The sequence below is a fragment of the Echeneis naucrates genome, chromosome 18 (assembly GCF_900963305.1).
Source record: "Echeneis naucrates chromosome 18, fEcheNa1.1, whole genome shotgun sequence".
NCBI classification, from domain to species: Eukaryota; Metazoa; Chordata; class Actinopteri; order Carangiformes; family Echeneidae; genus Echeneis; species Echeneis naucrates.
In genome coordinates this window covers 14,663,922-14,690,164 of record NC_042528.1, presented here as the reverse complement: position 1 = coordinate 14,690,164, position 26,243 = coordinate 14,663,922, and the positions used below count along the sequence as shown (strand labels likewise).

The 26,243-nt window shown below is 40.6% G+C and overlaps 2 protein-coding genes across 2 annotated transcripts; both read right to left on the bottom strand.

Annotated features, from left to right (window-relative positions):
* Positions 1-216: 216 nt before the first annotated feature.
* Positions 217-4,207, bottom strand: LOC115059049 (chromatin complexes subunit BAP18). The gene is made up of 5 exons (XM_029526638.1): positions 4,023-4,207; positions 3,618-3,712; positions 2,085-2,308; positions 1,028-1,135; positions 217-509 (listed from the first exon to the last, which is right to left on the bottom strand). Exons 1-5 carry the CDS (start codon positions 4,041-4,043, stop codon positions 445-447), a joined length of 513 nt encoding a protein of 170 aa, XP_029382498.1. The 5' UTR covers positions 4,044-4,207; the 3' UTR covers positions 217-444.
* A 4,994-nt stretch (positions 4,208-9,201) lies between these two features.
* alox12 (arachidonate 12-lipoxygenase) lies at positions 9,202-25,986 on the bottom strand. Its single transcript, XM_029526165.1, has 15 exons — positions 25,857-25,986; positions 24,695-24,841; positions 24,304-24,502; positions 24,141-24,222; positions 23,925-24,047; positions 23,749-23,855; positions 23,054-23,226; positions 22,779-22,922; positions 19,007-19,210; positions 18,327-18,413; positions 17,994-18,163; positions 17,656-17,777; positions 17,450-17,550; positions 17,199-17,369; positions 9,202-9,381 (listed from the first exon to the last, which is right to left on the bottom strand). Exons 2-15 carry the CDS (start codon positions 24,839-24,841, stop codon positions 9,202-9,204), a joined length of 2,010 nt encoding a protein of 669 aa, XP_029382025.1. The 5' UTR covers positions 25,857-25,986.
* Between the last annotated feature and the right edge of the window lie 257 nt (positions 25,987-26,243).

Genomic DNA, 26,243 nt, shown 5'->3' with positions numbered 1-26,243 from the left:
CATGTGTGCCCTACATTGCTAACTACTTAATTAGGACCTAAATCTAGAACTGGCTGTCATATGTGTTTACTTCACTTTAAAAATAAAACAAGTTGACACCAGAACTAGGTGAAAGGACTTTGTGACCTTTTAACATTTAACAGACTGAATTCGAGATAAGGAAGACATTGGACATGCCACACTGAAGAAACACTGACAACTGGTAACATTCGATAATGAAATGTGTTGAGACTGAAAATGGTGCAATAGAAAGTTGACCATCACCATTTAAAAGCAGTTAAAAAGCAAAATCAGTGTCAATGATGTCTAACAGGCTGGTAGAATGGGCAACATTCAACATTATTAACTGATGTGTCGGATCAGTGTCATTTACTTTTATTACTATCCTTTTCATTGTGTTGTCCATGATTTGTGTGATGTTCACAGGAGGTGAAACGTAAAAGGTCAGAATGAAAGCAGAGGAAGGTCACTGGGATTCATGATGAGGCTGGAGTCCAGACTCAGGTTATCTACAGAGAAACAAAATCAGCTTGATTAAAGATTAGTCCAAAATATCTCAACTCCAACCAGCAGTATTTTAGTACAACTCTGAACTTCAAGTCTGGTTCTCAACTCAGCAAGCTCATGGGTTTCTAATGGGAGCCAAGGACTTCACAGATAAGTAAGCATTTTCTATTTTGCAGATTTGATGCTGTAGTAAATGTTTGGGGCATCACTACAGTCTGAATGTCTTACTGATGTGAGACCTCAGAGAAAGAAAGCATAAATATAAAAACACACAGTGCTCGTCAGATTGATGAAGCAGTAATATGCCACAGACACTGAGCAACACAACAAACTATGTGTTCTGATAATCAAGCGTTCAGATGTTTGGGTGTCCAGGAGTACAGGTGTTCTGGTAATGTTCAGTTGTTCAAGTGCTCAGATGGTCAGCTCTTCAGGTTTTTAGATGTTCGTGTATTCTAATATTTACGTGTTTTGATGTTCACATATTAAATGCTCAAGTGTACAGCTGCTAGGTTTTCACCTTGATCAAAGTTGTTGAGTTTCTTGGAGTTAGATCCTTCACCCAGTCCCTCAATGTCGACAAGATCACTGTTGACATCTGAGTCATTCAGAGCACTGAGGGTTACATCTGCGCGCACGTTTGCACAGCAGGAAGATGAAAATTTGTAGTATATGAAAATGATAAGGGAGGGGGGATTAGAGGTGATTGAGACAATAAAGAATGTAGGGCTGGGAATCACAATTAAATGTGGCCTTAAGCCAAATATTTTCAATGCCATTATATGGCAGGCCAGAACAAAAAAATGGTCTAATTTAAGTAAAACTGAATAAAATTAGGCTATTGTGAACAATAAATGCATAAACTACCCATGTAGTGGAGTCTAATTTATTCTAAGGATTTCACATACTTTTATAATGATAATTGCACTTTTACCCACTCCTCCCAGACTTGAGCTACGTCACATATTACTGGACTGCTTATTCAACCTATGTTACATATGCCAGTGAAAATATTAACCTACCATCAACAGATGTCAGCATCGAAATGGCTAAAAGTTTACAGTGAAAATGGACTATTTAAAGACGAATGGATTGCAGATTACATGTTCATCCTAGCATGGTTTCCAAATGCAAAGCCTCTTTCTGATTTGCAACCAAGTTGTGTCAGACAGCAAAGAATATAATATTAAATACTTAACTCAAGGCACACACCATTACTATATTGCACCTGTCATTCACTCAGCATGGAAAAAAGTATGATAATGATTCTTCTGATTTTGATACTCTATTATAGTTATTATAGTTATATATAGTGTATATGAGGGTGTGATAATGTTTTATATATTTATTTATTTATTTATTTATTTATTTATTTTTATTTTTTTTTTTTTTTTCAAAATAACCGAGTGGGCCAGACGTTATTGGCTACAGGCCACCTAATGCCAAACACCGGTGTAGGAGGGTCTAGAGAATAGAGGGTGTATGGAGTCTGGAAGTTGTTTGTTTCTAGAGTGTTAGAAGGAGCTGAAGGGGGGTTTGATAAAGTGAAATTTCTATATTTGTGCTGCTGGACTCACCTGCAGTCTTTTGTTTCTTCAGAGGGGGCTGGGTAGGAAGAGGACCATGTAGTCCTGGTGGTATGACAACCTGAGCTGTGGGCACAGGGATGATCGTTGGAGTGCCGGGCATTGCCATGGCAATGGCAACTGTGGTTTTCTTGACAATCTTTTTGATGTCAGAGGTGGGGGGTGGAGCCGTGTCTTCATACAGCTTCCTCTTCACCATGTTCTTTGTATGTCCACTGTGGGAAAGATAGAAACAGAAATAATATTAGATATTTGTACTAGGTGAACAGTAGCTCATATTGGTAACAGGAGTTTGACTAAGTTAGTCCATCAGTGCACACAGACACAGAAAGGGAACCTGAGGCCTGTATTGTGACGTTGGATTTCATCTGGATCATCTCAGATGCAGCAGGGTCCAACTGATTGCAACCACAGAAGAGCACTTACCCTGCCCTTTTTTTTAACCTGCAATCAACCCCTTAAAAATAAAACCTGGCCATGAAACTGGATTTTAGCTTAGCAAGGTAATTTCAGGGCTAACCCAAAAGGTGGTTTATTTTCTATTTGGATACACTGCCATGGGAATTCACACAGGACTGCTAACCTGCCCCAGAGCAGGTTAAGTTTAGAATTAAGAGCTCTGCAGGTATGTAAGACCACCTAGTGACCAGTTTTCATAGTTTCTTAATATTAGCATTTGTGCCTTCATTGTGAAATATGCAGCCTTTATCGTCTTCTCCATGGTGCAATTGGTCAGCAAACGCAAAAGTTTTCTGTGAACATGCACTGATCTAGATTGGAAAACCCTGGGTTCAGTTAACAATTTGATAACCTTAGTGAGACAGCAGTGTACAGTCAACAGTACAGTTCAGCTGCAACAGTAGGAAATGATGAGATGGAATCTAAGTCTGTACTACTGATTATTCCTGTAACTGGTCAGATATTAGAAAACTGCAGAGCCTACAAATTTATTTTTGTCCACTTGACTTTGTTAATTTTGGTTTCATAATATTATAGTAATATAGTAGTACTATATATTATAGTATAGTAATATTCATAACTGTAGGATTCCTGTTTGCTTCCAGTGGTCCATCCTGTGTAAATTAGGATAAAACAGACCAATGAGTTCTGAGAATTATTTTCATTATATATATATATATATATATATATATATATATATATATTTTTTTTTTTTTTTTTTTTTTTTTTTTTTTTTTTGCACTATTGTCTTTTGACATTATTTATATTTTAACTATGTTCTTCTGTTAGGATTTACTTTGGCACTATTTTTTTTTCTGTCTTTCTTCCTTGTGTTTTTGTGCCTTATTGTTTCCTTGTTGGTGTATGTATGTGAGCAACACTGTTGAATTTCCCTTGGGATAAATAAAGCATCTAACTTCAAATTCAAATAACACTATATAACGCCAAATTATAACAGAATTGCATCACGGCACGTAGAGCAGGTGTAGACATTTACTGCCAATTGTTTGTGTAGTTCCTCTGGATCCTAGTGAAATTGCTATAGATGGAGTTAACTGCAATTACCCTGGAGGGCTGGAGTCTGCCACTGGATGAAGCTGCATTGTGAGTTCTCCGAGTTTGGTGAAGGCAGCTCCAGCTGCAGAGAAGATCTCTCCAACCTATATCACAGGCACAGAACAGGACATGAACACATGACAAAATGACAGGGACTTGAAACAGTGCTGTGAGAATGTAATGTTCATTAACATGATGTTGAGCTCGATCACTGTCCACAGGATGCATGTTCAGAAAAGCGTATGATCTACAGGTCGTTATGTTCTCCTGAACTCTCCTGAACCCACCTCTTTGAATTGAAGTGACCTTACAGCCACTGCTTTCGCGAGCAGCGGTGAGAAACTGAGGGGCTCGCAACACAGAAAACAATACTGAACAACAACGAGTTCTTCGCATATAGACCGGGAAACTTACTTTGGTGGAGGCCGAGGTCATTCTGTCACAGATCGGTTTTAGTCTTTGAGCAAGTCTTACAATGTCTGGAAGCACCTGCTAAGATGCTAACAATAAAGCTAAGTAGCTTCGGAAGCTACTTGGGGGCTTTTGCCGTTCTTAATACTACTACTACTACTAAAGCTGATGCTACCACCACTGATGCCTGCTACTGCTCTTTCAGCGGCCTTCATGGTCTGTCCGGAGTGTTCGCAACATCTACTGTTTACTTTCCATTTAGCCCTTTATATTTCCGTCCACATTACTATAGAACTGGGTTTCTTTTTGAATATGTTTGAAAACATCTTCAGACAGTTATACAAATATAAGAACATAAGAAGAGACGGAGACATTTAAATCAAAACACAATATAATACTGTGATAGGAGGAAGGGTTTAACATTCATAGAAAAAAATTTGTCCAAGGTGGCGGTGGAAGTGATGTAAATATGAACAATCAAATAATTGAAATAAGGTGTAAGTAAGGTGAAAGATTTTGTGTCACGAAAAGCATTTAAGCTCCGGGTCTTTGAACACACCACGCAGTAAAGCGGCCTCTAACGGTCTGAGGAAATTACTGCAGTTTCAACGTAAACATGCGATAAAAAAAAATCAGATGTGTTACCATAACCTGTTATATTATACTGTAATGCAGTATCTTCCTATAATTAAAACTGAATAAAAATTCACAAAAGTTATCGTCCATTGTTGCTGATCACCACAATCACTGTTCCTGTGATGTTTAATAATCAAACTGCAATAGGTTACAATAAGCTAGAACTGAGGTGCTGACGTGGATATTCTTGAATTCATTTAATGCTGTGGTTCCCAGAGAAATAACAAATGTGATTTTGTGATTTCTTTTGTTTTGTTGGTGCGGTGGGGGATTTGGTTTTGTGTGGTAAAAAGAATACGTCTCCAGTCCTCCTTTCCACGTCTCCTTTATATTTCCACTTTATATTCATTATATTCAAATCAAACACCAGAGTAACATCAAAACTACACGTTATGACTTCCCTTGGTGTTTTGTAGCATGTATTCGAAGGATAGCTTCATAGAAATAAAAAACATCAGATGTTTTTGTAAGAATGAATATAAGAACCAGAATGAATCCACAGTTTTATTTCTCTGCCACCAAACAGATGCTTGGTCTTTGAAATTCCATGACAAGATGACCAGGCAAAATCTCAAGACATTCTCCACCATCAGCCCAAAAGAAAAGCTTAAAGAAAGAAAGGACAGGATGTGGTGCTGAAGGCAGACAGAAACCTGTTTAGTCACATGATCATATTGGCTGAAAGCAGGAAGATAAATATCAAGGATGTCTTTGTCTACCCAATGGGCCCACTGCCATGGGCACTCGCAAATGCTGATGGGTTCCTTCGAAAAACAAACAAGGCTGCACTTGCATGAACAGAACAGATCCCAACCCCATTCACTTCCATCATTGATGGGATGAGCCTGGAACAGTCAGAGGATTGATTCTGTGTTTGATGCTTAGCGTCAGACTTCGTTTAAAGATGTTGAACAACTGAACCGGAGTGTAGACACCACTGTCCAGTACGAGAACCTGGCAGGGGGACACCACGTACAGCAGTGGAGAACCACCAGTCCCATCAAGTTTCTAGTGAAAGAGTGGAAACTCCCACAATACAGAGATAGGCTACATTGCAAAGTATTGTACATGACTTGTGAGGAAATCTGCTACAGATTGACAGATGGTGGGTGTGAAGATGTAGTACAGCTGCACTCCACACATGAAGAAGCTTACACATTCCTGCTCCTGCATTTGGATGACACAAACACGGGCTCAATCACAATCATCATCACAGCTGAAGACACGGATATCGTTCTTTGTCTTGCCTTTCAGAAGGGCATCACCCGTCCCATCTACTTGAAGTGTAGAACACAGAACTGCACATGATTTTTGGACATCAGCAAACTGGCAAGCTCAGTTGGAGACAGCCTCGGTGATAGCCTAAGTACACTGGCTGTAACACTATCAATGCATTTGCTGGCCGGGGGGAAGCTGAATGCCCTGAAGATTGTGAAGAAGGACACTTCCTACCAAGAAACCATCAGTGGACTTGGGCAGTCATGGGATGTGAGTGAGGAGCTGTTCCAGAGAAATGAGATGTTTACATGTCACATGTATGCTGCTACCAGCAGCACTGGTGAGGTGAGCTAACTGCGCTACCAGCTCCTGGGGAGAGTCCAGTCAGCTGCCACTATGTAGAGACTGTTTCTTCCTGAATGGTGAACGAGCCAATTATCAGACAATCATTTGGAAGAGTAGTCTGCAGGCTAACCCTGTGGTGCCAAGTCCTACATGGATGGAAAGAAGATAAGGGCAATGCAAAATGCCAGCTGCACATGCTGATCAAATGGATCCTGGATCATCCTGCAGTTACAAACTGCAGGATGATCCAGAATCCGTCTTCAAACTCAGGGTGTCAGATGATGAGAGAGACAAGCAGTTTGAGTGACATTATGTGATGATTCTGTGCTGCGTTACCCTTGTTAACACTATTTTAAGTAGGCCTACACACAGAACTTGATAGCCTAACTATAATCAGAGCTTGACATATTCCCATGAATAACGATATTAATTTTGTCTACAATATTTTTATGCTTATAAAACTCAGCTGGTTCCTTATCTCATTCTGGTGTCCTTTATTTGCATGATAAAGACCAGTTTGTGGCATTAGCTTAGTGACTGTCTAGTTATAGTTTCATAGGAGCAGAATGATGCTAATCTAATTTTAAGGCTCACAATCATCCCTGACAAAGAGTATAGGCATATTATACATTTCCTGAATCCTGGTGGTCATGTGAGTATCCCAGTTTTTGTATTTTGTGTCTCTGTTGTTACTAGATGACACAGGGCTAAAAGATAGTATATCATTTAGGCAAGAATTGTGTAAAAATGTGTGTTGTTTATAGCGTGACAATGACCTCTGTTGGTCAGAAAGATCCACATCTTACCTTGAATGACAGCTTAAAATGTCCCCTTTAAAATGATATCAAGGACAATATTGTGAAACATTGACAGTTATTCTGTACATGAGTCTAAACCAGGATATTCACAAGCATCTAAAATAAAATAATCTAAAATTATTTTCTGAAGGGGTGGGTAATTTCATGAGCTGATAACTATGATACAGCTGCCACTCAGGAAGTGCTATCAAATTAAAACATCATCTATAGCAATGGATCTTTTCAAAAATCATAAGTACGTTTTGTCACCTTGTATGGCAGTGATGAGCTCGCACAGGAGGTGGAGACAAATAGGCAAAAGTCAAAAAGCAAGAATCCAGTCGGAGGCCAACAAAGGTTCCACTTTCTCAAGGCAGGGGACCCCACTCCAAATACCAAAAGGAGGCCCCTACCAACATCTCTGACACCCGGGTCTTAGTCGAAGCTGGAGGCGGACCAGGGGAGGCAGCTCCACTTTGCCAGGGAGATCTGCACTACTACACAGCCAGGAAAACAGCATTGCTGGTAGAACTTAGTGCCATGGGAGGAGGGGTTGGAAGCAGCCAATGAAAAGAAGAGGGAAAAATATGCCTACCTGGTCACAGAGTGCAGGGAGAGTGAATAGAATGCGAAACTCAGTGTAAGTGTGTGCAAGAGGCTTTATTGGGGAGTCAACAACACAGCTGCTCAGCGACCTGGGGCTGCGAGGAGCCAGAGTCCACAAGGCAACCAGGCAGATATCAGATGAGGCTGAGAGGGCATTATGTATTAATACCTTAAATTTCACTCTAAGACATTACAATCTATTTTCAAAATCAATAAGACAACTGCATGGTGTGGGTTTTCAGTTAATGAAGCCTTTGCACTATCCCTTTTCATAATCCACATCAAAAAATCCACAGGGCTACTCCATAAAATGTAACTTTATTCTACAAAAAAATAGTACCTGACAATTATCCTCTTTCAAGGTTTTTCAAAAATTCAAGGAAAAAAAAAAAACACAGAAAGCATAGGAGAGAGGGAATGAAGGAGGTCCACTCTACACTGGCCTGACTGAATGACCAGGTAATCACACCCACTCAGATCTTTAAGTATCGGAAAGCAATTAAGGCTGCACAATTACTTGGAGGCCGAAATTATCACACCGCAATACAGAATGAAACTTCCTATACATTTCAACCGATCCAAAAACACATTTAAGTGCAAGAAATAAAATTATTAAATTATTCCTTACTGTCAACTTACTGCAAACTGTAAATATATTAATCTGCAATTACTGTACTTTACTTACTTTATTTATTTATATAGCACTTTTCATGCATATGGAAATTCATACCAAAGTGCTTCACAAAATAAAATAACAAGCAACATATAAAACATACAACAATAAAAAAAAAGAAAGCTCAGGGACCTGTCTGTTGTGAGTCTAAATTGCTCTTCTTCAGAAGGGGCTTCACCACTGCTGTTGGTGTGGAATTTGGATATAAAAGGTAGGTTGTGGGCTTTACTTGGGAGAAAACTCGACCAAGTGTTCTTGCATCAAACAGGGAAAAAATCTCTGCTGTTTCCTCAGATAGAAGCGACTTTCCAGCTGTGTTAAAAATTAAATTTTGATGTGTTAAAAGAGTGGACTTAATGTCATTGATTTTGCTTCCGAAGTGGTCTGCAAAGTCCTTGCAGAGAGCGTCTGTTGGTGCCACTGAGGGTTTTTTTTTTTTTTTTTAATTACTGTAAATACTAATTTTCATCAAAATAAATTAAAATCCCTCCTTCACATATGAACTTAAAATGGAGTATTTTAAATCATCCAAAAATTTTATGAATAAAAATTGCATTAAGGCCTCTACACATATGATTTGTTGGAGTAATGATGGAGGGAACTCATATTTATTTCTGCTTAAATCAAGATCTTTACCCAAATTTTAATTTCTTGTTAAATATTAAAAACAATCCATAAATGAATAAACAAATTAAATTCCTAGCAAGGGTGGGGTACACCCAGGACAGGTTGCCAGTCTATAATAGGGCCAAGCTTCCTTGGCCAAGCTTCCTTAAAATCCATTTTATCCTGTTATTGTATGGTGCAAGGAAAAAAAAAAAAAAACCCGCTCATCCTTGAAAAATCTGTTGGCTAACTGTTCAGGTATACAATGTTTAAATTAATCCTGCTAGTCTGGTTTGTATATTTATATAGTGATGCTGTTCTCGATGCGGCTTGGCAGGAGGAACAGGTACTGCAGCTCCAGTCCTTCATTCTGACTCAGGATGTTGTCCTGGATCCCCTTCAGCTCTTTTCTGAACTCACTGATTAGCTCTAGAGCCCGACTCTCAGTGAAGTGCTCCTCCATGTTCTGGCCAAGAGGAATCTAGGCAGAGGAAAACAGGAACTGAAGACAGAGAAGCTCTGTGTGTGTGTGTGTGTGTGTGTGTGTGTGAATGAGTGAGTAATTGAGTGAGTGAGCGAGCTTGTATGCATGTGCAAAAATGAATACAATAACTAGTAAGGAAGAAGAATAGCTCTCTGAATCAGAATCTGAATCATCCATCTTCTACCGCTTTTCCATTTCCTGGTCCGGGGAGTGCTGTAGCCAATCCCAGCCAACATTCCAGGCGGGGGCGGGGTGCACCCTGGACAGGACACTAGTCCATCGCAGGGCCAACACACAAAGGCAAACAGAGACAAACACACACACTCAGACTCAGACGTACGGACAATGTAGAGTCACCAGTTAAACATGCATGTCTTTGGATGGTGGGAGGAAATCCACGCAGACACGGGGAGAACATACAAACTCCGCACATAAAGGCCCCTGGCCGGGAACCGAACTTGCAAGGTTGTTGTAAATAAACATTGAGATTGGTGTACAGTCTACTTAGATGCAAAGTAAGATATGGTTTAGAGAGAAATTAAATATCAGGCAATAGAATTTAGAGGAGGATGCAGAAAAACTAGTCCATGCATTTGTAACTTCTAGGCTGTACGAATGTAACTCATTATTATCTGGATGTCCAAACAAATCTCTGAAAGGCTTTCAGTTGATTCAGAATGATGCTGCACGAATATTAACAGGAATTAGGAAAAGAGATCACATCTCTCCTGTTATAGCTGTTTTTACATTGGCTGCTGGTAAAATTCAGAATAGAATTTAAAATCCTTCTTCTCACATATAAAGCGCTTAACGGCCAAGCTCCATTATAGTTACTTATTGTCCTAGTAGGCTACTCTGTCCTCTAGATGGAGGTTTACTTGTGGTTCCTAGGCTGTACAAGAGCAAAACGGAAGGCAGATTTTTCAGTTATCAGGCTCCTCTTCTATGGAACCAACTTCCAGTATCGGTCCGGGGGGCAGACTCTTTAGCAATTTTCAATACCAGTGTGATGGCCAGCCATACATGGTGACACACAAACACACACACTCCATTTTGTTTCATTTGCTGTCAGTCACTCCAAACATTTCATACTACACAAGTTCACATTGTTAATTTCATTTAAAACCAGTTTATTTACTTTGAGCCATATATTGTTTTAGTGAGTGCACACTTTAGCAATGGAGGGTTCACTATTAGTTTTTGTTATCTTAATTCAGTTATATTAATCATTTCTTTCTTTTGAGTTACCATGGTGGGAGGTCACATCCTGGTGGAGCCAAAGGCGAGGCTAAGGGCAGAGCACACTTAAATATGTCACCCAGCTCATTGGACCAGATCATTCCCTGCTGTGTCATGGGGGGGGGGGGGGGGGGGGGGGGTTTGGGTTTAGTTAGTTTGTCCTCTGTTAGTTGTAGTTGATGTCACTTTTGGTTCCCCTTTGTCTTTCATTTGGTTTGGCCAAACCAGTATATCTCAGTTACTTTGAGTTCCTCTTGAGTATAGTTATCTTTTGTTGACCTCTTTTATATGTATTTTATATATATGATCAGGGAACTAACTTCATGTCTACTCTGCTGAAACAGGTTTACCAGTTACTGGTTATCTGGAACCTGAGGACCACCCCATATCATCCCCAAACATGGACTGACAGAACACTGCAACCAGACCCTGAAGCAGATGCTTCGCAAATTCATAAATGAGAGGTAATGACTGGGATCAGTGGCTCCCATACCTCCACCTCTTTGCACATCTTTGGGGAGGTACCCCAAGCCTCCACTGGCTTCTCTCCTTTTGAACTTTTGTATGGTCGTGAGGTACGAGGTCCCCTCTCACTACTGAGAGAGATTTGGGAGGGTAATAAGGGAAAGGGGGAACCAGTTAACATTGTGTCCTATGTGGTCCAGATGAGAGACAGGCTGGAGAAAATTAATGAGTTGGCCCAATCACATATGACAGAGGCACAGCAGCGGCAGAAGCTCTGGTATGATAAATCGAGGTGATGCTCATCAGAGGTGTGCAGGAAGAAGAGGAAGTGAATGAGCAATATCTACCTCCTGCTGATGCAGGGATGGACCTTGGCCTCAGCCACCTGTCAGAAGACAAGCAGCATCAGGTGAGATCAATCTGTACATCTGCAGTATTTCAGGAGAATCCAGTGAGGACCAGTATTGTTGAACATGATGTTGTGAGAGAAGGTGCCTCTGTGAGTAGATTGAGTTACAGGATACCTGAAAGGCTGCTGACTTCACTGAAGAAGAAAATTGACTTGATGCTGTCCCTGGGGATTATTGAGACCTCAAAGAGTGAATGGTGTAACCTAATGGTCCTGGTGCCGAAGAAGGATGGCAGCATAAGGTTCTGCATTGACTTCAGGTATCTAAATTCTATATCGCAGTTTGATTCTTATCCAGCACGAAGGATTGATGATCTGCTTGAACAGCTGGGAAAGGCTAAATACTTGACCACATGAGATTTGTGTAAGGGATACTGGCAGGTACCACTCACTCAACAATTCAGAGAACTGATGGCGTTCAGGACACCTTGGGGTCTCTACCATTTTACAGTCCTGCCCTTTGGGTTGCATGGTGCACTGGCAACCTTACAGCGGCTCATGGACCAGGTACTTTGTGATTTCTCTGGGTTTGCTGCAGCATACTTGGATGATTTTAGTGGTACATTTACAGTACCACCTGGGAGGAACACCTGGGACACCTGCAGGTGGTCTTGGATCGTCTGCACTCTGCCAGGCTGACGTGAATCCATCAATGTGACTCTTTGCCACTGCAGAGACAGAGTACCTGGGCTACGTCATTGGTAATGGGGTGATACAGCCACAGGTCAGTAAGATCCAAGCCATTAAGTCATGTTCTTTGCCACAAACAAAAAAGCAACTCTGATCTTTCCTGGGCATGGCAGGTTTTTATCACTGCTTTATACCACAATTCTCTGCCAGGGCAGCTTCACTCACAGATTTGATAGCATCACGGTGCCCCAATCAGATCCAGTGGACGGAGGAGACGAGGGCAGCCTTCCACGACATCTGTCAATCCCTCAGTAAGAAACCTGTCGTGTACACACCAAATTTTGACGGAGATTTTATTCTCCAAACAGATGCATCTGACAGAGGTCTAGGGGCTGTGCTCCTCCAGGGGCCGCCAGGTGACCGCAATCCAGTAGCCTACATTAGTAGAAAACTATTTCCAAGAGAGGTTCTTATTCAACTGTGGAAAAGGAGGCACTGGCCATCAAATGGGCACTCGACTCCTTCAGATACTACCTACTTGGTAGAGAATTGACCCTGGAGACGGATCACAGAGCACTTCAGTGGATAGAAAGGATGAGGGATACCAACGGGAGGATCACTCGGTGGTACCTGGCCCTGCAGCCTTTCCGGTTCTGCATCCAGCATATCCCAGGCAGGGACAACCTCACAGCCGACTACCTCTACCTGTTTGGTTTGGTCAAACCAGTATATATGTGCTCCTTTGTGTCATTATGTTAGGTCTGTTCTGTTAAGTTAACATCTCAGTTACTTTGAGTTCCTCTTGAGTATAGCCTTTCCGGTTCTGCATCCAACACATCCCAGGCAGGGACAACCTCACAGCCAACTACCTCTACCTGTTTGGTTTGGCCAAACCAGTATATATGTGCTCCTTTGTGTCATTATGTGAGGTCTGTTCTGCTAAGTTAACATCTCAGTTACTTTGAGTTCCTCTAGAGTATAGTTATCTTTTGTTGACCTCTTTTATAGGCCTAGAAAACGTCTGTTCATTTTTTGTAAAAATATTTTGTTTTTGGGCAAATAAAAATCCTATTTTTCTAATTATGTTCCTGTCTCCTGTTGCCTCACTGCTTGATCCCTAACAACCAGTCTCAAAACTTTTCTATATGACAGTGTTACGGCCTCATAAAATTTACAAACAAGAAAGAAAACATGTCTTGGTTGAAATGACACCGTGACATAAAGAATGATGCTGCACAAGAATTTCTGGATTTTTAGTAATTATAAATCCTCATTTATAATTTAAGCACTGAGGCGGGAAGAATAAAATTAAAGAAGAATATTAACCCAAAAGTAATGAACCAAAAAGAGATGGAGATCCCAGCCAAAAAGAACAAAAGGGAAGCATGACAGAGCCACTCTTTGGCCGTCGCACCCTGCACTTCTCTCCATAATTAAAGAAAACAGATTTAGCCCAAAATCACAATGAAACTGAACTACCGGTGGTCTCCAACTCAAACTAAAATAAAATAAAAGTTCCAAAGATGAACGAACAAACAAAACCAAACCTTCCCCCTGCTGCTGCTGCCCCAGAGTCCAGCCCCCGTCAGCCTCCCCTTCGTACTGTGATTACTGATTGACCGCCATCCTGGGGAGGCAGGGACAAAGAGGAAGGAGGAGGACAAAAAAAAAAAGAAAGAAAGAAAGCAGACAGCAACAGCAGAAGACACACCTTGATGTGTGACAAGCCGATACCTGGCCACACGTAACACCCCCACCCTAAGAATAATGAATAATAAGATGAGATGAGATTAGTCACCCATCACAAAAACTATGGGACAGGGTGTCGGCCAGAACATTTTTAGTACCTTTAACATAGTGGACAACAATATTAAAAGGCTGCAAAAACAATGGCCAACACATCAGTCTTTGGGTAGAGTTTTTCATTTGCTGAACAAAAACAAGCGGATTGTGGTCTGTGTATCTTTCGGTAAGCCACTAAAGCCACATAAACTTCAAAATATTTTAATGCCAACACAAGGGACAGGTTTGTTAAATTTCTTGGAAAAATACGAAACTGGGTGCTCCACACCATCATCTCCCTCCTGGAGTAAGATTGCCCCCGGCCCTGCATCACTTGCATCCACAGACAGTTTGAACGGCTTATCAAACTGTGGAGCGGCAAGCACAGGCTTTGACGCAGTCAAACACATGCTGACAGCTTTCGGACCAGTGGTAACACCTTTTTGGACTCAGATCACTTAGTGGAGCAGTGACAAAAACTGCGGTAATAACCTGCCATCCCCAAAAAGCGGCAAAATTCGCATCTGGAGGACAGAGCAAGAAACGACGGAATAGCTTAAACTTTGGACTGTATTGGTTTAATTCAAATTTAGCAAGATTTAGCGTCAGACTGGCAGCTTGAAGTTTACCAACATACAATTCTCAATGTGTTCCTCCCGTGTGTTTGAATACACCACAATGTCATCAAGATAAGCCTCACAACCGGTTACCCCACACAGAACAGTATCGACCAGGCACTGAAATGTAGCAGGAGCATTACACATGCCAAATGGCATCACCGTGTACTGCAGGAATGCATCGGGTGTCATAAAAGCAGAAATCTCACTGGCCCAAGGAGTAAGCGGCACTTGCCAATAACCTTTTAAAAGGTCACGTTTTGACACAAAGTTGGCTCTGCCAACATTGTCTACAAAATCCTCAACTCGGGGAAGCGGATAACAATAAGGTTTAGTGACCTCACTGACTTTACAAAAGTCTGTGCAGAACCGATCAGAGGCATCTGACCTACCAGCTAAAAGGCAGAAGACAAAGAGACACCGTCCCTCCCCAGGTACGGTTTTAACATGTTAATATGGCACAGCCTACTCCGCCTCCTCCGATCTGGTGTATTAATAACATAGTCCCGATCATTCTGCTTCTCTTTGATCTCATACGGGCCACTATAACGAGCCCGCAGAGCTGAAGCAGGAATAGACAACAATACCAACACTGTATCGCCAGGATCGAAACTCCTCAGCCATGCGTCTTCATTAAACCAAGTCATTTTCATTTGCGCAGCAGCCATGTTTTGCTTTGCCAACTCGCAAGCATGATAAAGTTTAAAACGAAAGTTACTGACAGTCACACAAATTTTGCAGGTTTGCATTACTCAGCCACTTTTCTTGGAGAAGCCTAAGGGGACCACGTACAGTGTGTGCAAAAACCAGCTCAGCAGGACTAAAGCCTTCAGACTACTGTACAACCTCGCGAGCTTGTTGAACTCTAAACAATATGTCCGGAGCATAAATTTCAATGTCTGATGGAAATATTCGATTGCCCCCTGACTCTCTTGATGATAAGCCTAGAATTGGATATAGCTGATATGGGGGAATATCCTGGTTAGGTTTACCAGCAACCTGACAGACATGACACATTTTGCAGTGCTGACGCACATCCTTTTTCAATCCCGGCCAGAAAAAACAGCGCAACACACAGGGGTTTTATTAACCCCTAAGTGACCAACAAGGGGATTATCATGGGCCAACAGAAGAACTTTGTGTCGGAATGACCGCAAGACTACAATTTGCGTTACCACACTCCAATTGTCCAGGTCAGATATGAGGTGGCGTCCATTTACGTCTTCTTTAATAAAGTAACCAGTAGGCATGTTTTCAGTTTTATCCTCTGAAACAGCAGCTTCATAAAGAGGAGAAAGAGACTGGTCACCCTTTTGCTCTACAATAAGCTGATCTCGACATTTTTAATGTGATTTAATTTTTAATTTGAGTTCTTTTCCTGGGGAAGTAGCAGTCAAAGAAACAAAAGAAGGAGCAGACTCGGCAGGAGGGGAGTAGGGGACTGAATGCCGAAGGAGAAGACAAGACAGACGATTAGGTGTCATTATTAACTTTGGTCAAAAAACCGTCTATAATCAATCTTTTATGCGTGCCATATAATAAATGATGACTATTGATTTCTACGTCAGTTCATCACATGTTATGTGTGTATATATATATATATATTTTAACATATTTTCTGTGTGTTCTTTTGAGGTAAAGATTGGAAATCAATTTAATCACATGCGTGATTGGAGGAGGAGCATCACCTTTGCATCCTGTGCACCAGTTTCCATCATCAGCAATCAGGAGCCTCTGCATATATATTCCATCTTTTCATCCACTCGTCACCAGAGTGTTTGGTAGAAGTTTGATAGATCTCTTCACCAACTTAAATGCTTTGTATTTTTTTGGGCCTGTTATCTCAATTTTGCTTCCATTTTGCTCAGCACCTTCTCCCTCAACCCCAGAAACCTGCCAGCCATGGTGCAATCCTTTGCTACAATGGAGTTCCTGCCACTTTGCCTTGCCTGCACCACTACCCACCTGCCCTGCTCTTTGGAGACCTTCTAGTGGTCACCAATTAACACCACCTCAGCCTTCCCCTCGCTCTATATCTGCTTTGGGGTCCTGATTATACTGTAAGATGACAGTTTATGCCAGTGTGATGGCAATGGCCAGGGATCGAGGAATTGTGTTTTTAGTTTATTTGTCCAGACATATTGTCCAACATATGTATATAGAATCAGTCCTTAAGACCTTGAGAGAATTTTTTAAACATTTGGCGAATACATTCACTGGGAGTCCTTGTTTCGAAACAATTATAATGGTCAAAGTGACCTCACAGAACATATTTTGGCCTTCGTTTCATATCAATCTCATATTCTTGTGAATTCTATGGAATTTAATAATGTGGACTCAAAGAAGTATTGATTAGAATTTGGTGTTCAGCTATCAAACATTAGTGTGACTGCATCAAAGATTTTGTCCATAATTCAAGCACTAATAACTGAATTCAACACAATTGTTATAACAGCATCACATCATGATTGAATGACATTTCATGTCCAAGCGGTCGACTTCACTGTGACATCAAAGTGTCATGAAAAAATGCTGTTTATGTAGATATCTACACCATATCACCATTTTTTCTACCATAATTTAGCTGACTCCACTCTTTACCCTTTGAGTTGTGTCAGCTTGTTGGAGTTTGGAGTATAGCCTAGTACTAAACAGACCAGAGGTGGACTCACAGCATCTGGTTGGGGTCGCCCTAGGTGCCATGTGATCGCCATCTGCATACAGGACTGGCTGACATCAGGAAGTGTGGCCATTATCATGTCCATGGTAACTGCATCCTTGTCTGTTGGTGGGGGTTGTCTCATGCTACAGGGGGTGTTGGGGATCCAGGCGCACCAGTCAAACTGAAAAATATCATTGCAATGAGTGTTTTTACTTTAGGATAACTGTGTGTGTACAGTCACAATGTGTGAGTGCTCAGAACCTGTCCATTATTTGTGGCAGCATGCTGGACTGTACTTGTGAAGATGGCCACTGCCAGCAGGGTGGAGAGTTCCTCTCTGCTGCTGATTTTACTGGGCAGGCCTGAAATAAACCCATCATAAATTAGAAGATAAAAATATTGTAGATGGAATAGATAATAAGCTTATCAGGCATTAAGGAAAAAGGTGCAGGAAACTGATGATTCACCAAAGCTTGGGAGCTCTGCAAAGCCCTCCTGGGATATGTCTGTGAACCAAGCTTGGAGCTCAAGGTCCTCCTGCACATCATGGTCGGATTGGTAGAACAAGTCAACCACACCTGTAACAAAACTAAAAAAGGCTTAGGTTCAGTTAGTGCCCCTAGGAATTCGCAGAAGTGACCTTCATTGATACCCTCAAGACAGAGAATTTAATTTTCAAAATATACAGAATGAAGTAAGTTCTAAATATATCACAAAAAACTGCTTTAAGTCAAGATACAGAAGCATCTACAATGTTAACTGAAAACCAGCTGATGGGTTTTTATGCTTATGACGTGTGATGTACCTGTGAATTGCTTCCCATAACATCAAACTGTGTTCTTTATAGAAATACTCTGGGAGATGAGACACTCCTCTGTCAATAAAGTCTTTGTGGGGCTGGAGGGAGCGGTAGGTCAGGACTTTGTACTCTCTTTGAGCCAAAATCAACAGGCCATCACCACCTGTGGACACAACCTACGCACCAACATGATCATCATCACAATGTCGACAACCATAATTGTGACATCTACCCTGTTACTGTGATGAGGAAGGCTTAGCAACTGCTCCTTGATAATTCCTGCTGAGGTTTGTCAATCAGTTCAACATCCAAAATTCACAATTGATTCAGTATACTTACCTTTTTAAAAATACCATCAGGAGAGATGAGCTGAGTGCGTCCTCTACAGTTAATCTCTAGAGTGTAGCGCAGATGAGGTGCCATGAGCTACAGCAGCAGGACATAAATCTGTTCAGGGTACAGCTTGATTGTGTGCTGCAGAATCTCCCACTGACATATAGTGACAGGAGGGGAACAGCTGAAGTGTTGATATCAAAAGGTGCAATACCTCCATAATAATCAATTGACTACAACAGTGCACTGCCACTGATCATCATCATCATCATCAATACAATAAAAATTGTCACTTCAAATTAATTATTACTAGTGATGAAATTCCTGCGATGCACTATCAAATTAAATCTGTGGATTTTTTTAAATGAGACCAATCAAGTCTTGCATGTCACTGACAGCCTAACAAGAACGCTATTTGAATTAAAAAGAGAATGTGTTTTCCAGCAAAGTATTGTGCCACTGGAATGTGTGATCATAGGAAGGTGCTGCGTTTTCCTTTTTACCACAATCAGACAACAGTCACAGCTTTTCTTTTACTACAACAGACATACCAAAAAATAAAGTTTCTTTTAATGCCAGGATCTGTCTCCACCTGAAGTAAGTAAGGAATACGCCCATGCTATGCTAGTCAGACATTGACCATATAATGTAAGCTTAAAATAACTGTAAACTAGCATTTTATTTACCTTATATATTGGATGTACAGCAGGTAGCTGTCTAAGAGTTGCCACACAAAACACCTCTATGACCAAATGAGTCCTGAGCAGGTGAGACAGCAGCTGAAACACCTGAAACTCAGCGTGACGGACCCACATCTTTGCCAACAGCCAGGCTAAAGGTGGGTCTCTGGGCAGGAAAATGGGTGAGGTCAGGTCTGGATTCTGTGCCAGCTGAAAATGAGGAAGAACGACTATTACGACTATTAAGTGTACTGTAGTGTTGTGTAACACAGTACAGCTAATTGTATTAAATTTAGTGTAGTGCAGCATAATAGAGCCTAGTATAGTAATATAGTATAATACATTACAATAATAATAATACAATGCATTGTCAAACCAAATCAAATTTTGGAACAGCAAGACTTTTTGCTGATTTATTTGTATTTATATTATGAAGTTTGAATATATTGAATTAGGTAGCGTATTGCCTGTAATCTGCGAGGGTTTTCTTTTCTCCACTTCCACTCCCAATTGTATCAAGCCTTTATTAGAAGGATTTAATTAAGTCTCTGCTGCATACAGCAGCACTTTCTCTTTGCACTTCATGGTTAACTTGCGCCGGCTGATGGCTGCCAGACAAAAAGGAGGCATTTATTACAAAGAGGATTTAGTTTGGGTGACCCAGCATTTATTGGAGTGGAGGCTGCAATCACAGGGAAATATGGTACATTTCATTCAATATATTCAAACTTCATTCCATATATTCAAACTTTCACTCAATATATGCAAACCTTATTCAATACTTCGGCACTTTCATTCCATACATCCAATAAACTTCAAGATATATGTAAATTATTCCAAAAACGGCTTGATATAGTGTATAGCAAATAATTGATGTGAAAGTGAACTTAAGTGAATATCAGCAGTAAGTTAAAATTGGAAAACAAACAATAATGGTAGTGTTAATAAACAGTAAAGACGAAGAACTACTGAGGTTTACCCTTCACCACCTGTAGGACAACAGGAAGAGAAAGGACAGGAGGGAAAAACAGACTACAGGAAAAAACTATATTAATGATTGTAGTAGTGTGACATAATTGCATGGGGAGGGAGGGAGAGAGAGAGTGAGTCTAGGACTTTTTTTTTTTTTTTTTTTATTCTAATTGTACTGAGCACCAATGAAAAGAAGTTAACACAGGAGAAATGTGATTTCCTTTTCTAGCTCCTGTTAATTCGTGCAGCATTGTTTTGAATCAACTGAAAGCCTGTCAGACATTTGTTGGGACATCCAATGAATTGCAGTCGTCCACTCTAGAGCTAAAAATACATTGGGTAATTTTCAGCATCCTCTTGTGACACAAAATTTTTGATTTTCACAATATTTCGCAGGCAGAAGAAAGCTGTCCTAGACACATGGATATGTCCAGGTCAAAAACAACTCCAAGTTTCCCTACAGTGGAAGCAATGGCCAAACTAACACCATCCAGAGTTATTACATGATCAGATAATTGTTTGTCTAAGGTCCTTAGGGCCAAGTACAAATACTTTAGTTTTGTCTGAATTTAAAATTTAAAACTAACATAAATTCTAGTCATCCAGGCCTTTTTTTCTTTGGACACATCTTAAGTCTGAGTAGGTGATTAGCTTCATATATAAATAAAACTGTGTTGCATTTACATTGCATAATCTACAGCAGGGGTGTCAAACTCAAATTCACTGTGGGCCAAAATTAAAAAGTTGGACGAAGTAATAGGCCAAAGTCAATATTTATTGAAAAATGGACTGGAACTGTGCATCTTTTTCCTTTTGTATATAATATGTAATGTCTATATGTAATGTTGAACCTTTTCATATGGAAACAACTTTAATTTTGCGTAAGCATTGAATCTGGAACTTACAAAGCTTAATGCTATTAACACATGAGGAATTAAATTAAAATAAAACACGTATCAGTCATATTCATTTCTTATTATGTTTCTTTCCATCTGTAACCTTTCATGTTCCTATTTAATGTAAATCTTCTTTAACAGGCCAACAACAAAACAAAAATAATAATTTCCTTCAATAAAAATGCAATCTTTCAACTATTAACAGTCCATGCCTTGGAGGAGAAAAAAAGTGCATCAAGATAACATTCATTCAAGGTCAGTTTTCCCTGATTTACTCTGATGCTCAGTGGTTCGAGACCGATACCTGACATATCTTCTTACGTGCAAGTGCATCAATATCTGGGTTAGGCTCTGAGCTGAGGAAATCCTCAGGACTGAGTGAAGATGTTCATCAGTCAGACGACTCCTTAATGGTGTTTTGTTCATCTTGACAGAGAACAGTTGCTAACATAGACATGTGCTGCCGAAGATAGAGAGCATTTGAGTAGCTTGGGTACGGAGTTGGGCAGTGTCGAGGAGGAAACATGGAAAATGTGCAGCACTCACAGACTCATACTTTGACTTGACTGTGTCACTACACTGGAGTTCAATCAGCTCCATTTGGAGGTTGGCTGGTGCACTTTCCACGTCAACCGCAAACGGAATACTGAGCAGTCCAAATCTGCTTTTCTGGGCTTCAAAGTCGGCAAATCAGCGGGTAAACTCGGTGCTGAGTACGCTGAGTTTTTCAGCAAACAGTGCACTAGGCAACAAGGCGGTTGAGACAAGTCTGGCCGTGGTGCCTGGTAAAATGGATGCTAATGACTGTCAACAAAAAAGGAACGGGCGCTTAGTGGTCTCGGCTGACGCGCCAACGCAAAGCATTCTGGGATTTGTAGTATTAGCGGTGTATGTCCTATATACTGGCGGGCCAGCTCTAATACATATTTGGTATGATCTCTCAGGGCAAATATAATTACACCGAGGGCCAGATTTGGCCCACGCGCCTGAGTTTGACACCCGTGATCTACATACATAATTAAAGTTCAGGTGGTGCTTCCTGTTAATATTGTCAAAAGGAAACATATAATAACAGTGAACAATATTGGTTCTAGTACAGAACCCTGTGGAACTCCATGATTGACTTTAGTTATACATGGAATCTTTGTTGACATATACAAAACTATCTTTACATATGATTTAAACTAATTTAGTGCTGTTGCGTTAATCCAGTTAATTTATCCAGTCTCTGTCATAAAATGTTATCAATTATGTCAAGTGCAGCACTAATAACTAACAGGATGATTATGGAAGTCTGGTCATTGTCTGAAACTAATAAAAAAATCATTGGTTACTTTGACCAGTGCAGTTCCATGATGTCCTCTAAATCCTGACTGAAGCTCTTTGGAAATGTTTATGTGATTGGTTTGCAACAGCTTCTTCACTTTTTTTTTTCAATTTTTTTAGTAGACAATCTCATAAAATTAATCACCTCTGAGAGTTAAAGAAATAAATGGTTTAACTGAGCTGTCAATCTCAGTCAGTCAGGCTACATTCCTGAAAAGAGATCTAGGGTAGTTTTTTTATTTTATTAATGAAGTATAAGTTGTACACTGCAATGTACTTTGACCATGTCCTGACATGTCAGTGAGTCACAGCATAAATTTAGGATAACAAGAACAATTTACTCATGTTTGTTCAAATAAATCTTCAAAACTATCTCTGTTGGAAGAAACGTTTTTTTGGATCAAGAACAAACATCAAACATAGATTTCACTTACAGATTTAAAAGGGTTCTGATGTAAAACCCTACAGACACAATGGATCAAGATTCATTGTATAAAAAAGAAAAATCTGAACTCAATAGGTCACTTATGTTAAAACAGTGCAGTCAGTGTGTGAATGTTGGCCTCATTGGGAATAAGCCATACCTGTATAGCAACAGGTATGAGTCCTTTGTCGGGATGTTGGTACAGGAGGCAGAGTGGAGCAGCAATGTACTGAGGTTTACCCTTTATTATGTTGGCGGGGATCCCATCCATAATGGCATAGTCCAACAAGTATATTTTTCCTGCCTGCACAGGAGAGAAGTAAACAAAACCAATGGCATGGTGGGATGATTATAAGCTCATTTGATAGATCTATTGTATTATTATTTTGGTGTTATGCTTAAATTTGTAAAGACAGATGGGATTCATCTCAGCACCTTGAGTTCTTTGTCCAGGTTGGTCCCGGGAGCCATTGAGCTCTGTACCATGTCTGATGTGACAGGAAAGTTCTCTGGCAGCCTCCTGCACATCTGGATCATCCTGGGATTGCAGCCATTCAAGCACTGGTAGCCGAAGAACCAGTCCTCCTTCCAGTGTTCCATGCAGTACTCTGAATCAAATATGCATATACAGGTGCGAGTATTCAAGTCACATTTACACCACAATAGTTTATACTCAGCCTGTAATATGAACAGGAACAACAGCTATTGGGACTCATAGTGAAGTAACAATTTTATTATTGGGGAAAAAAAATATATATATCAAGGTACATCATTTGCTGCCGTTATAACCAGAAAATTAAGATGTAATTTCCAGGATTTGTGATTAAAAGTCAATGTCCTCTGTTTTCCAAGAAGAGCAGCACAGTGTAGAATTGTGTGATATGGTGTCATGCAGTGCAGTAGAGTGTCTAATACAGCAGTGTAGTGTAATTTGGTGTAGTGTTTAGCTTTGTAGTGCATAATAGTATATTCTAGTGCTGAATATTGTAAAATAGTGTCATGTAGAATATCAGCTGTAGCTGTCAGGCTGTCTGTTTTTCCCTATCAGGATCCAGCACATAGCAGCATTCTGTGTGAAGTCTAGAGACTGTTGTGAGTGAAAGGAGCAGTGTGTTGTGTGCACTTCCCACCAGAAATGGGGCTTCTCAGTTTCCAAAAGATCCGCTTGAAATCATCCAGGTCATTCCAAGACTTTCCAAAGCTGATGGACAACTTCTTCAGAGACAACTCAAGTAAGCTGACAAGAGGGAACAAGTGTGATTGTAGAGTCACAGTGTGTATGTGTGTCTGTGAGTGAATCACTTACGCATATTGTAAAGAATGCTCAAAATCACTCCTCTTCTCATTTTCAAAGCGAGCATCTTGAGGTAAATCTGCTTCCGTCTTAGCATCGATACATCTAGGAATACCGGGAGCCCACTTTGCCCATCTGACACAGACACACACAGTACCATATATATACACATAGCTACTGCTTGAGGTGAATCGATGTGTCATTGTGGTGTGGTTATTGTTATTGCACCTGTAGGTATTCTGTCTCTCCAGCAGCTCTGTCTTCCTGTGCACCAGAAGCTGAGATAAGGACTCATCCCTCAGTGTCTTTGCTGAGGAAAAAATTATGTTTACCAACAGCTAAGATATACAGGGTCTCCTCCTCCACACACCTACCAACCCACAAATCTTACCCATTCCTGCTCTTATCTCCACTTTCACATCCCCAACAAGCCATCGGTAACAGGGGAAGGTCACTTTGTCTTCACCTGGAAGCTCCACTGTGACATAGCGGCAAAACCAGTTATCCTCCACCCAGTACCTTTGTTTCTCCAGTCTGACTAGAAGCAGGGAGCCCAGAGGGGAGCGACTGGTCACCTTGTACTGGTCCACCTGACATAGGTGGAGGAAAACAGACAAACAAAGGAACATAGTATAATGTGAAAGACCATCATATAGCTTATGCTAAGTGGAGACCAAGGAGGACCTGGTTTCTGGTTTTTAAATAACTAGATTATGTGGATCCACGATCTTTATTCCTACTGACTGATGTTAAAGGTGGCTTTAGAGGATGGAGTGTCTTACTGCGCCTCTACAGAGATCCAGTCCGGGATTGTCAAGTAGGGTACGCTCACTCTCCCCTCCCTCCCCCACTAGGGTCACAAACACATAGTTGTTGGTTCCTGAATATTCTGATGTACCAGTCGCTACTGTCACAGTGTAGACCTCCATCTGTGAGCACAGACACAGACATTGTTAAAACATTCCAAGACTTATATTTTTCTAGCAGTGGGTGGGAGCAAAACATATAGCCTTAAAACTGTGTTTCAATACCAGAGACAGGTTTGCACTGAGTCAGTAAGTTAGTCAGTTACTTATTTAGTAAGTTAGACACGACAATAAAATTAGCTGGTAAAAAAAAAAAAAAAAAAAACTTGGTATGGATATGAATTATGTCCTATTGTCAGGCAGTCTAACTCTGTTCCAGATCCACAGTTTGAAGGAACTAATTTTGATTGGCGGGATAAATTATTTTGGGGCAGCACAGCCCCTATAGTGGGTTAGGGTTACGGTTGGCTAGTTAACACTATTGCCTCACAGCAAGAAGGTTTAATTCCCGGGGCCTGTCTGTGTGGAGTTTGCATGTTTTCCCTGTGCCTTCGTGGGTTTACTCCAGGTACAGCGGTTTCCTCCCTCCCTCCCCAAAGACATGATTTTAACCTACAGACCTGGACGAAATCTATTTATCACAAACAATGCCCAGGTTTTTCATATAAACCGCTGGGGGCAGATGTTCTCTAAAAGAAGTGATTCACTACTGTAGATGTAACTTCCTGCTAATGATTTGAATATTATCTATATTAAAATAAGTGAGCAACAGATACAAGAACTGTGAACTATGAGGACATGACTCAGACCTGAGACAGTATGAGTCTGGGTTTATGCAGTTAATTACTGTTAAAAAATAAATTATTTATCAATGGGAGAAAAGGTTAAAGTTCAGACCATGACATTTATCAAAATACAAACTTAATATCAGCCTTTGGCTCATTTGTAACAGAAACTTATGTAGTCTATGCAACAGCGTATTTGTTCCTGAGCCAACAGTGAGGTCAGTGCACACACAGTGAGCACTGGTTGATATGTAAAAATTAAGAACCTTTAACAGTCCCTAAAAATATAAACACTGTCAGAGTTACACTTACACAGGACAGTGTTACAGCTGTAAGGAGATGGAAATACTGACCTTGTTCCCAGGGTTTAGGTTCTCCTCTTGTTTATTTGAAGCCTCACTGGCTCTGGTTCTCTCACTTCCTCTTCTTCTGTTGCTGTTCTTAATGTCTGTTAACGTCACCAAAACTCTGCTGCATTTTCTATCGCCACTCCTCCACTCAAAAGGCTCTCTCTCTCTATGGCTTCAGCTCACATCCCCAAATATACTGATATACAAATGGGGAAGTTGCGTCACTATCTGGACTCCACAGGCTCAATTCAGAGCCACAACACAGCAGTAAAACCTGATTTTAAAAAAGACCATGATGTGAAGCTGAGTAACACAAAAGTAATGAAGACTCTGATGAGGAGCCTCTAAAAGAAAGAGAATTTCTTATTGAAATCTTTGTTAGTAAATCTT

Excerpts from the sequence above, each read along its gene's own strand:
- LOC115059049 (XM_029526638.1), bottom strand. The coding sequence starts at position 4,043 with ATGACCTCGGCCTCCACCAAA. Across the intron at positions 2,309-3,617 it reads GCAGACTCCAGCCCTCCAGG|TGGACATACAAAGAACATGG; the intron begins GTAATTGCAGTT and ends TCTTTCCCACAG. Across the intron at positions 510-1,027 it reads ACTCAACAACTTTGATCAAG|ATAACCTGAGTCTGGACTCC; the intron begins GTGAAAACCTAG and ends GTTTCTCTGTAG.
- alox12 (XM_029526165.1), bottom strand. The coding sequence starts at position 24,841 with ATGGAGGTCTACACTGTGACAGTAGCGACTGGTACATCAGAATATTCA. Across the intron at positions 24,503-24,694 it reads TGGATCTCTGTAGAGGCGCA|GTGGACCAGTACAAGGTGAC; the intron begins GTAAGACACTCC and ends CACCTATGTCAG. Across the intron at positions 19,211-22,778 it reads TCATACCTGTTGCTATACAG|CTGGCACAGAATCCAGACCT; the intron begins GTATGGCTTATT and ends CCTCATTTTCAG.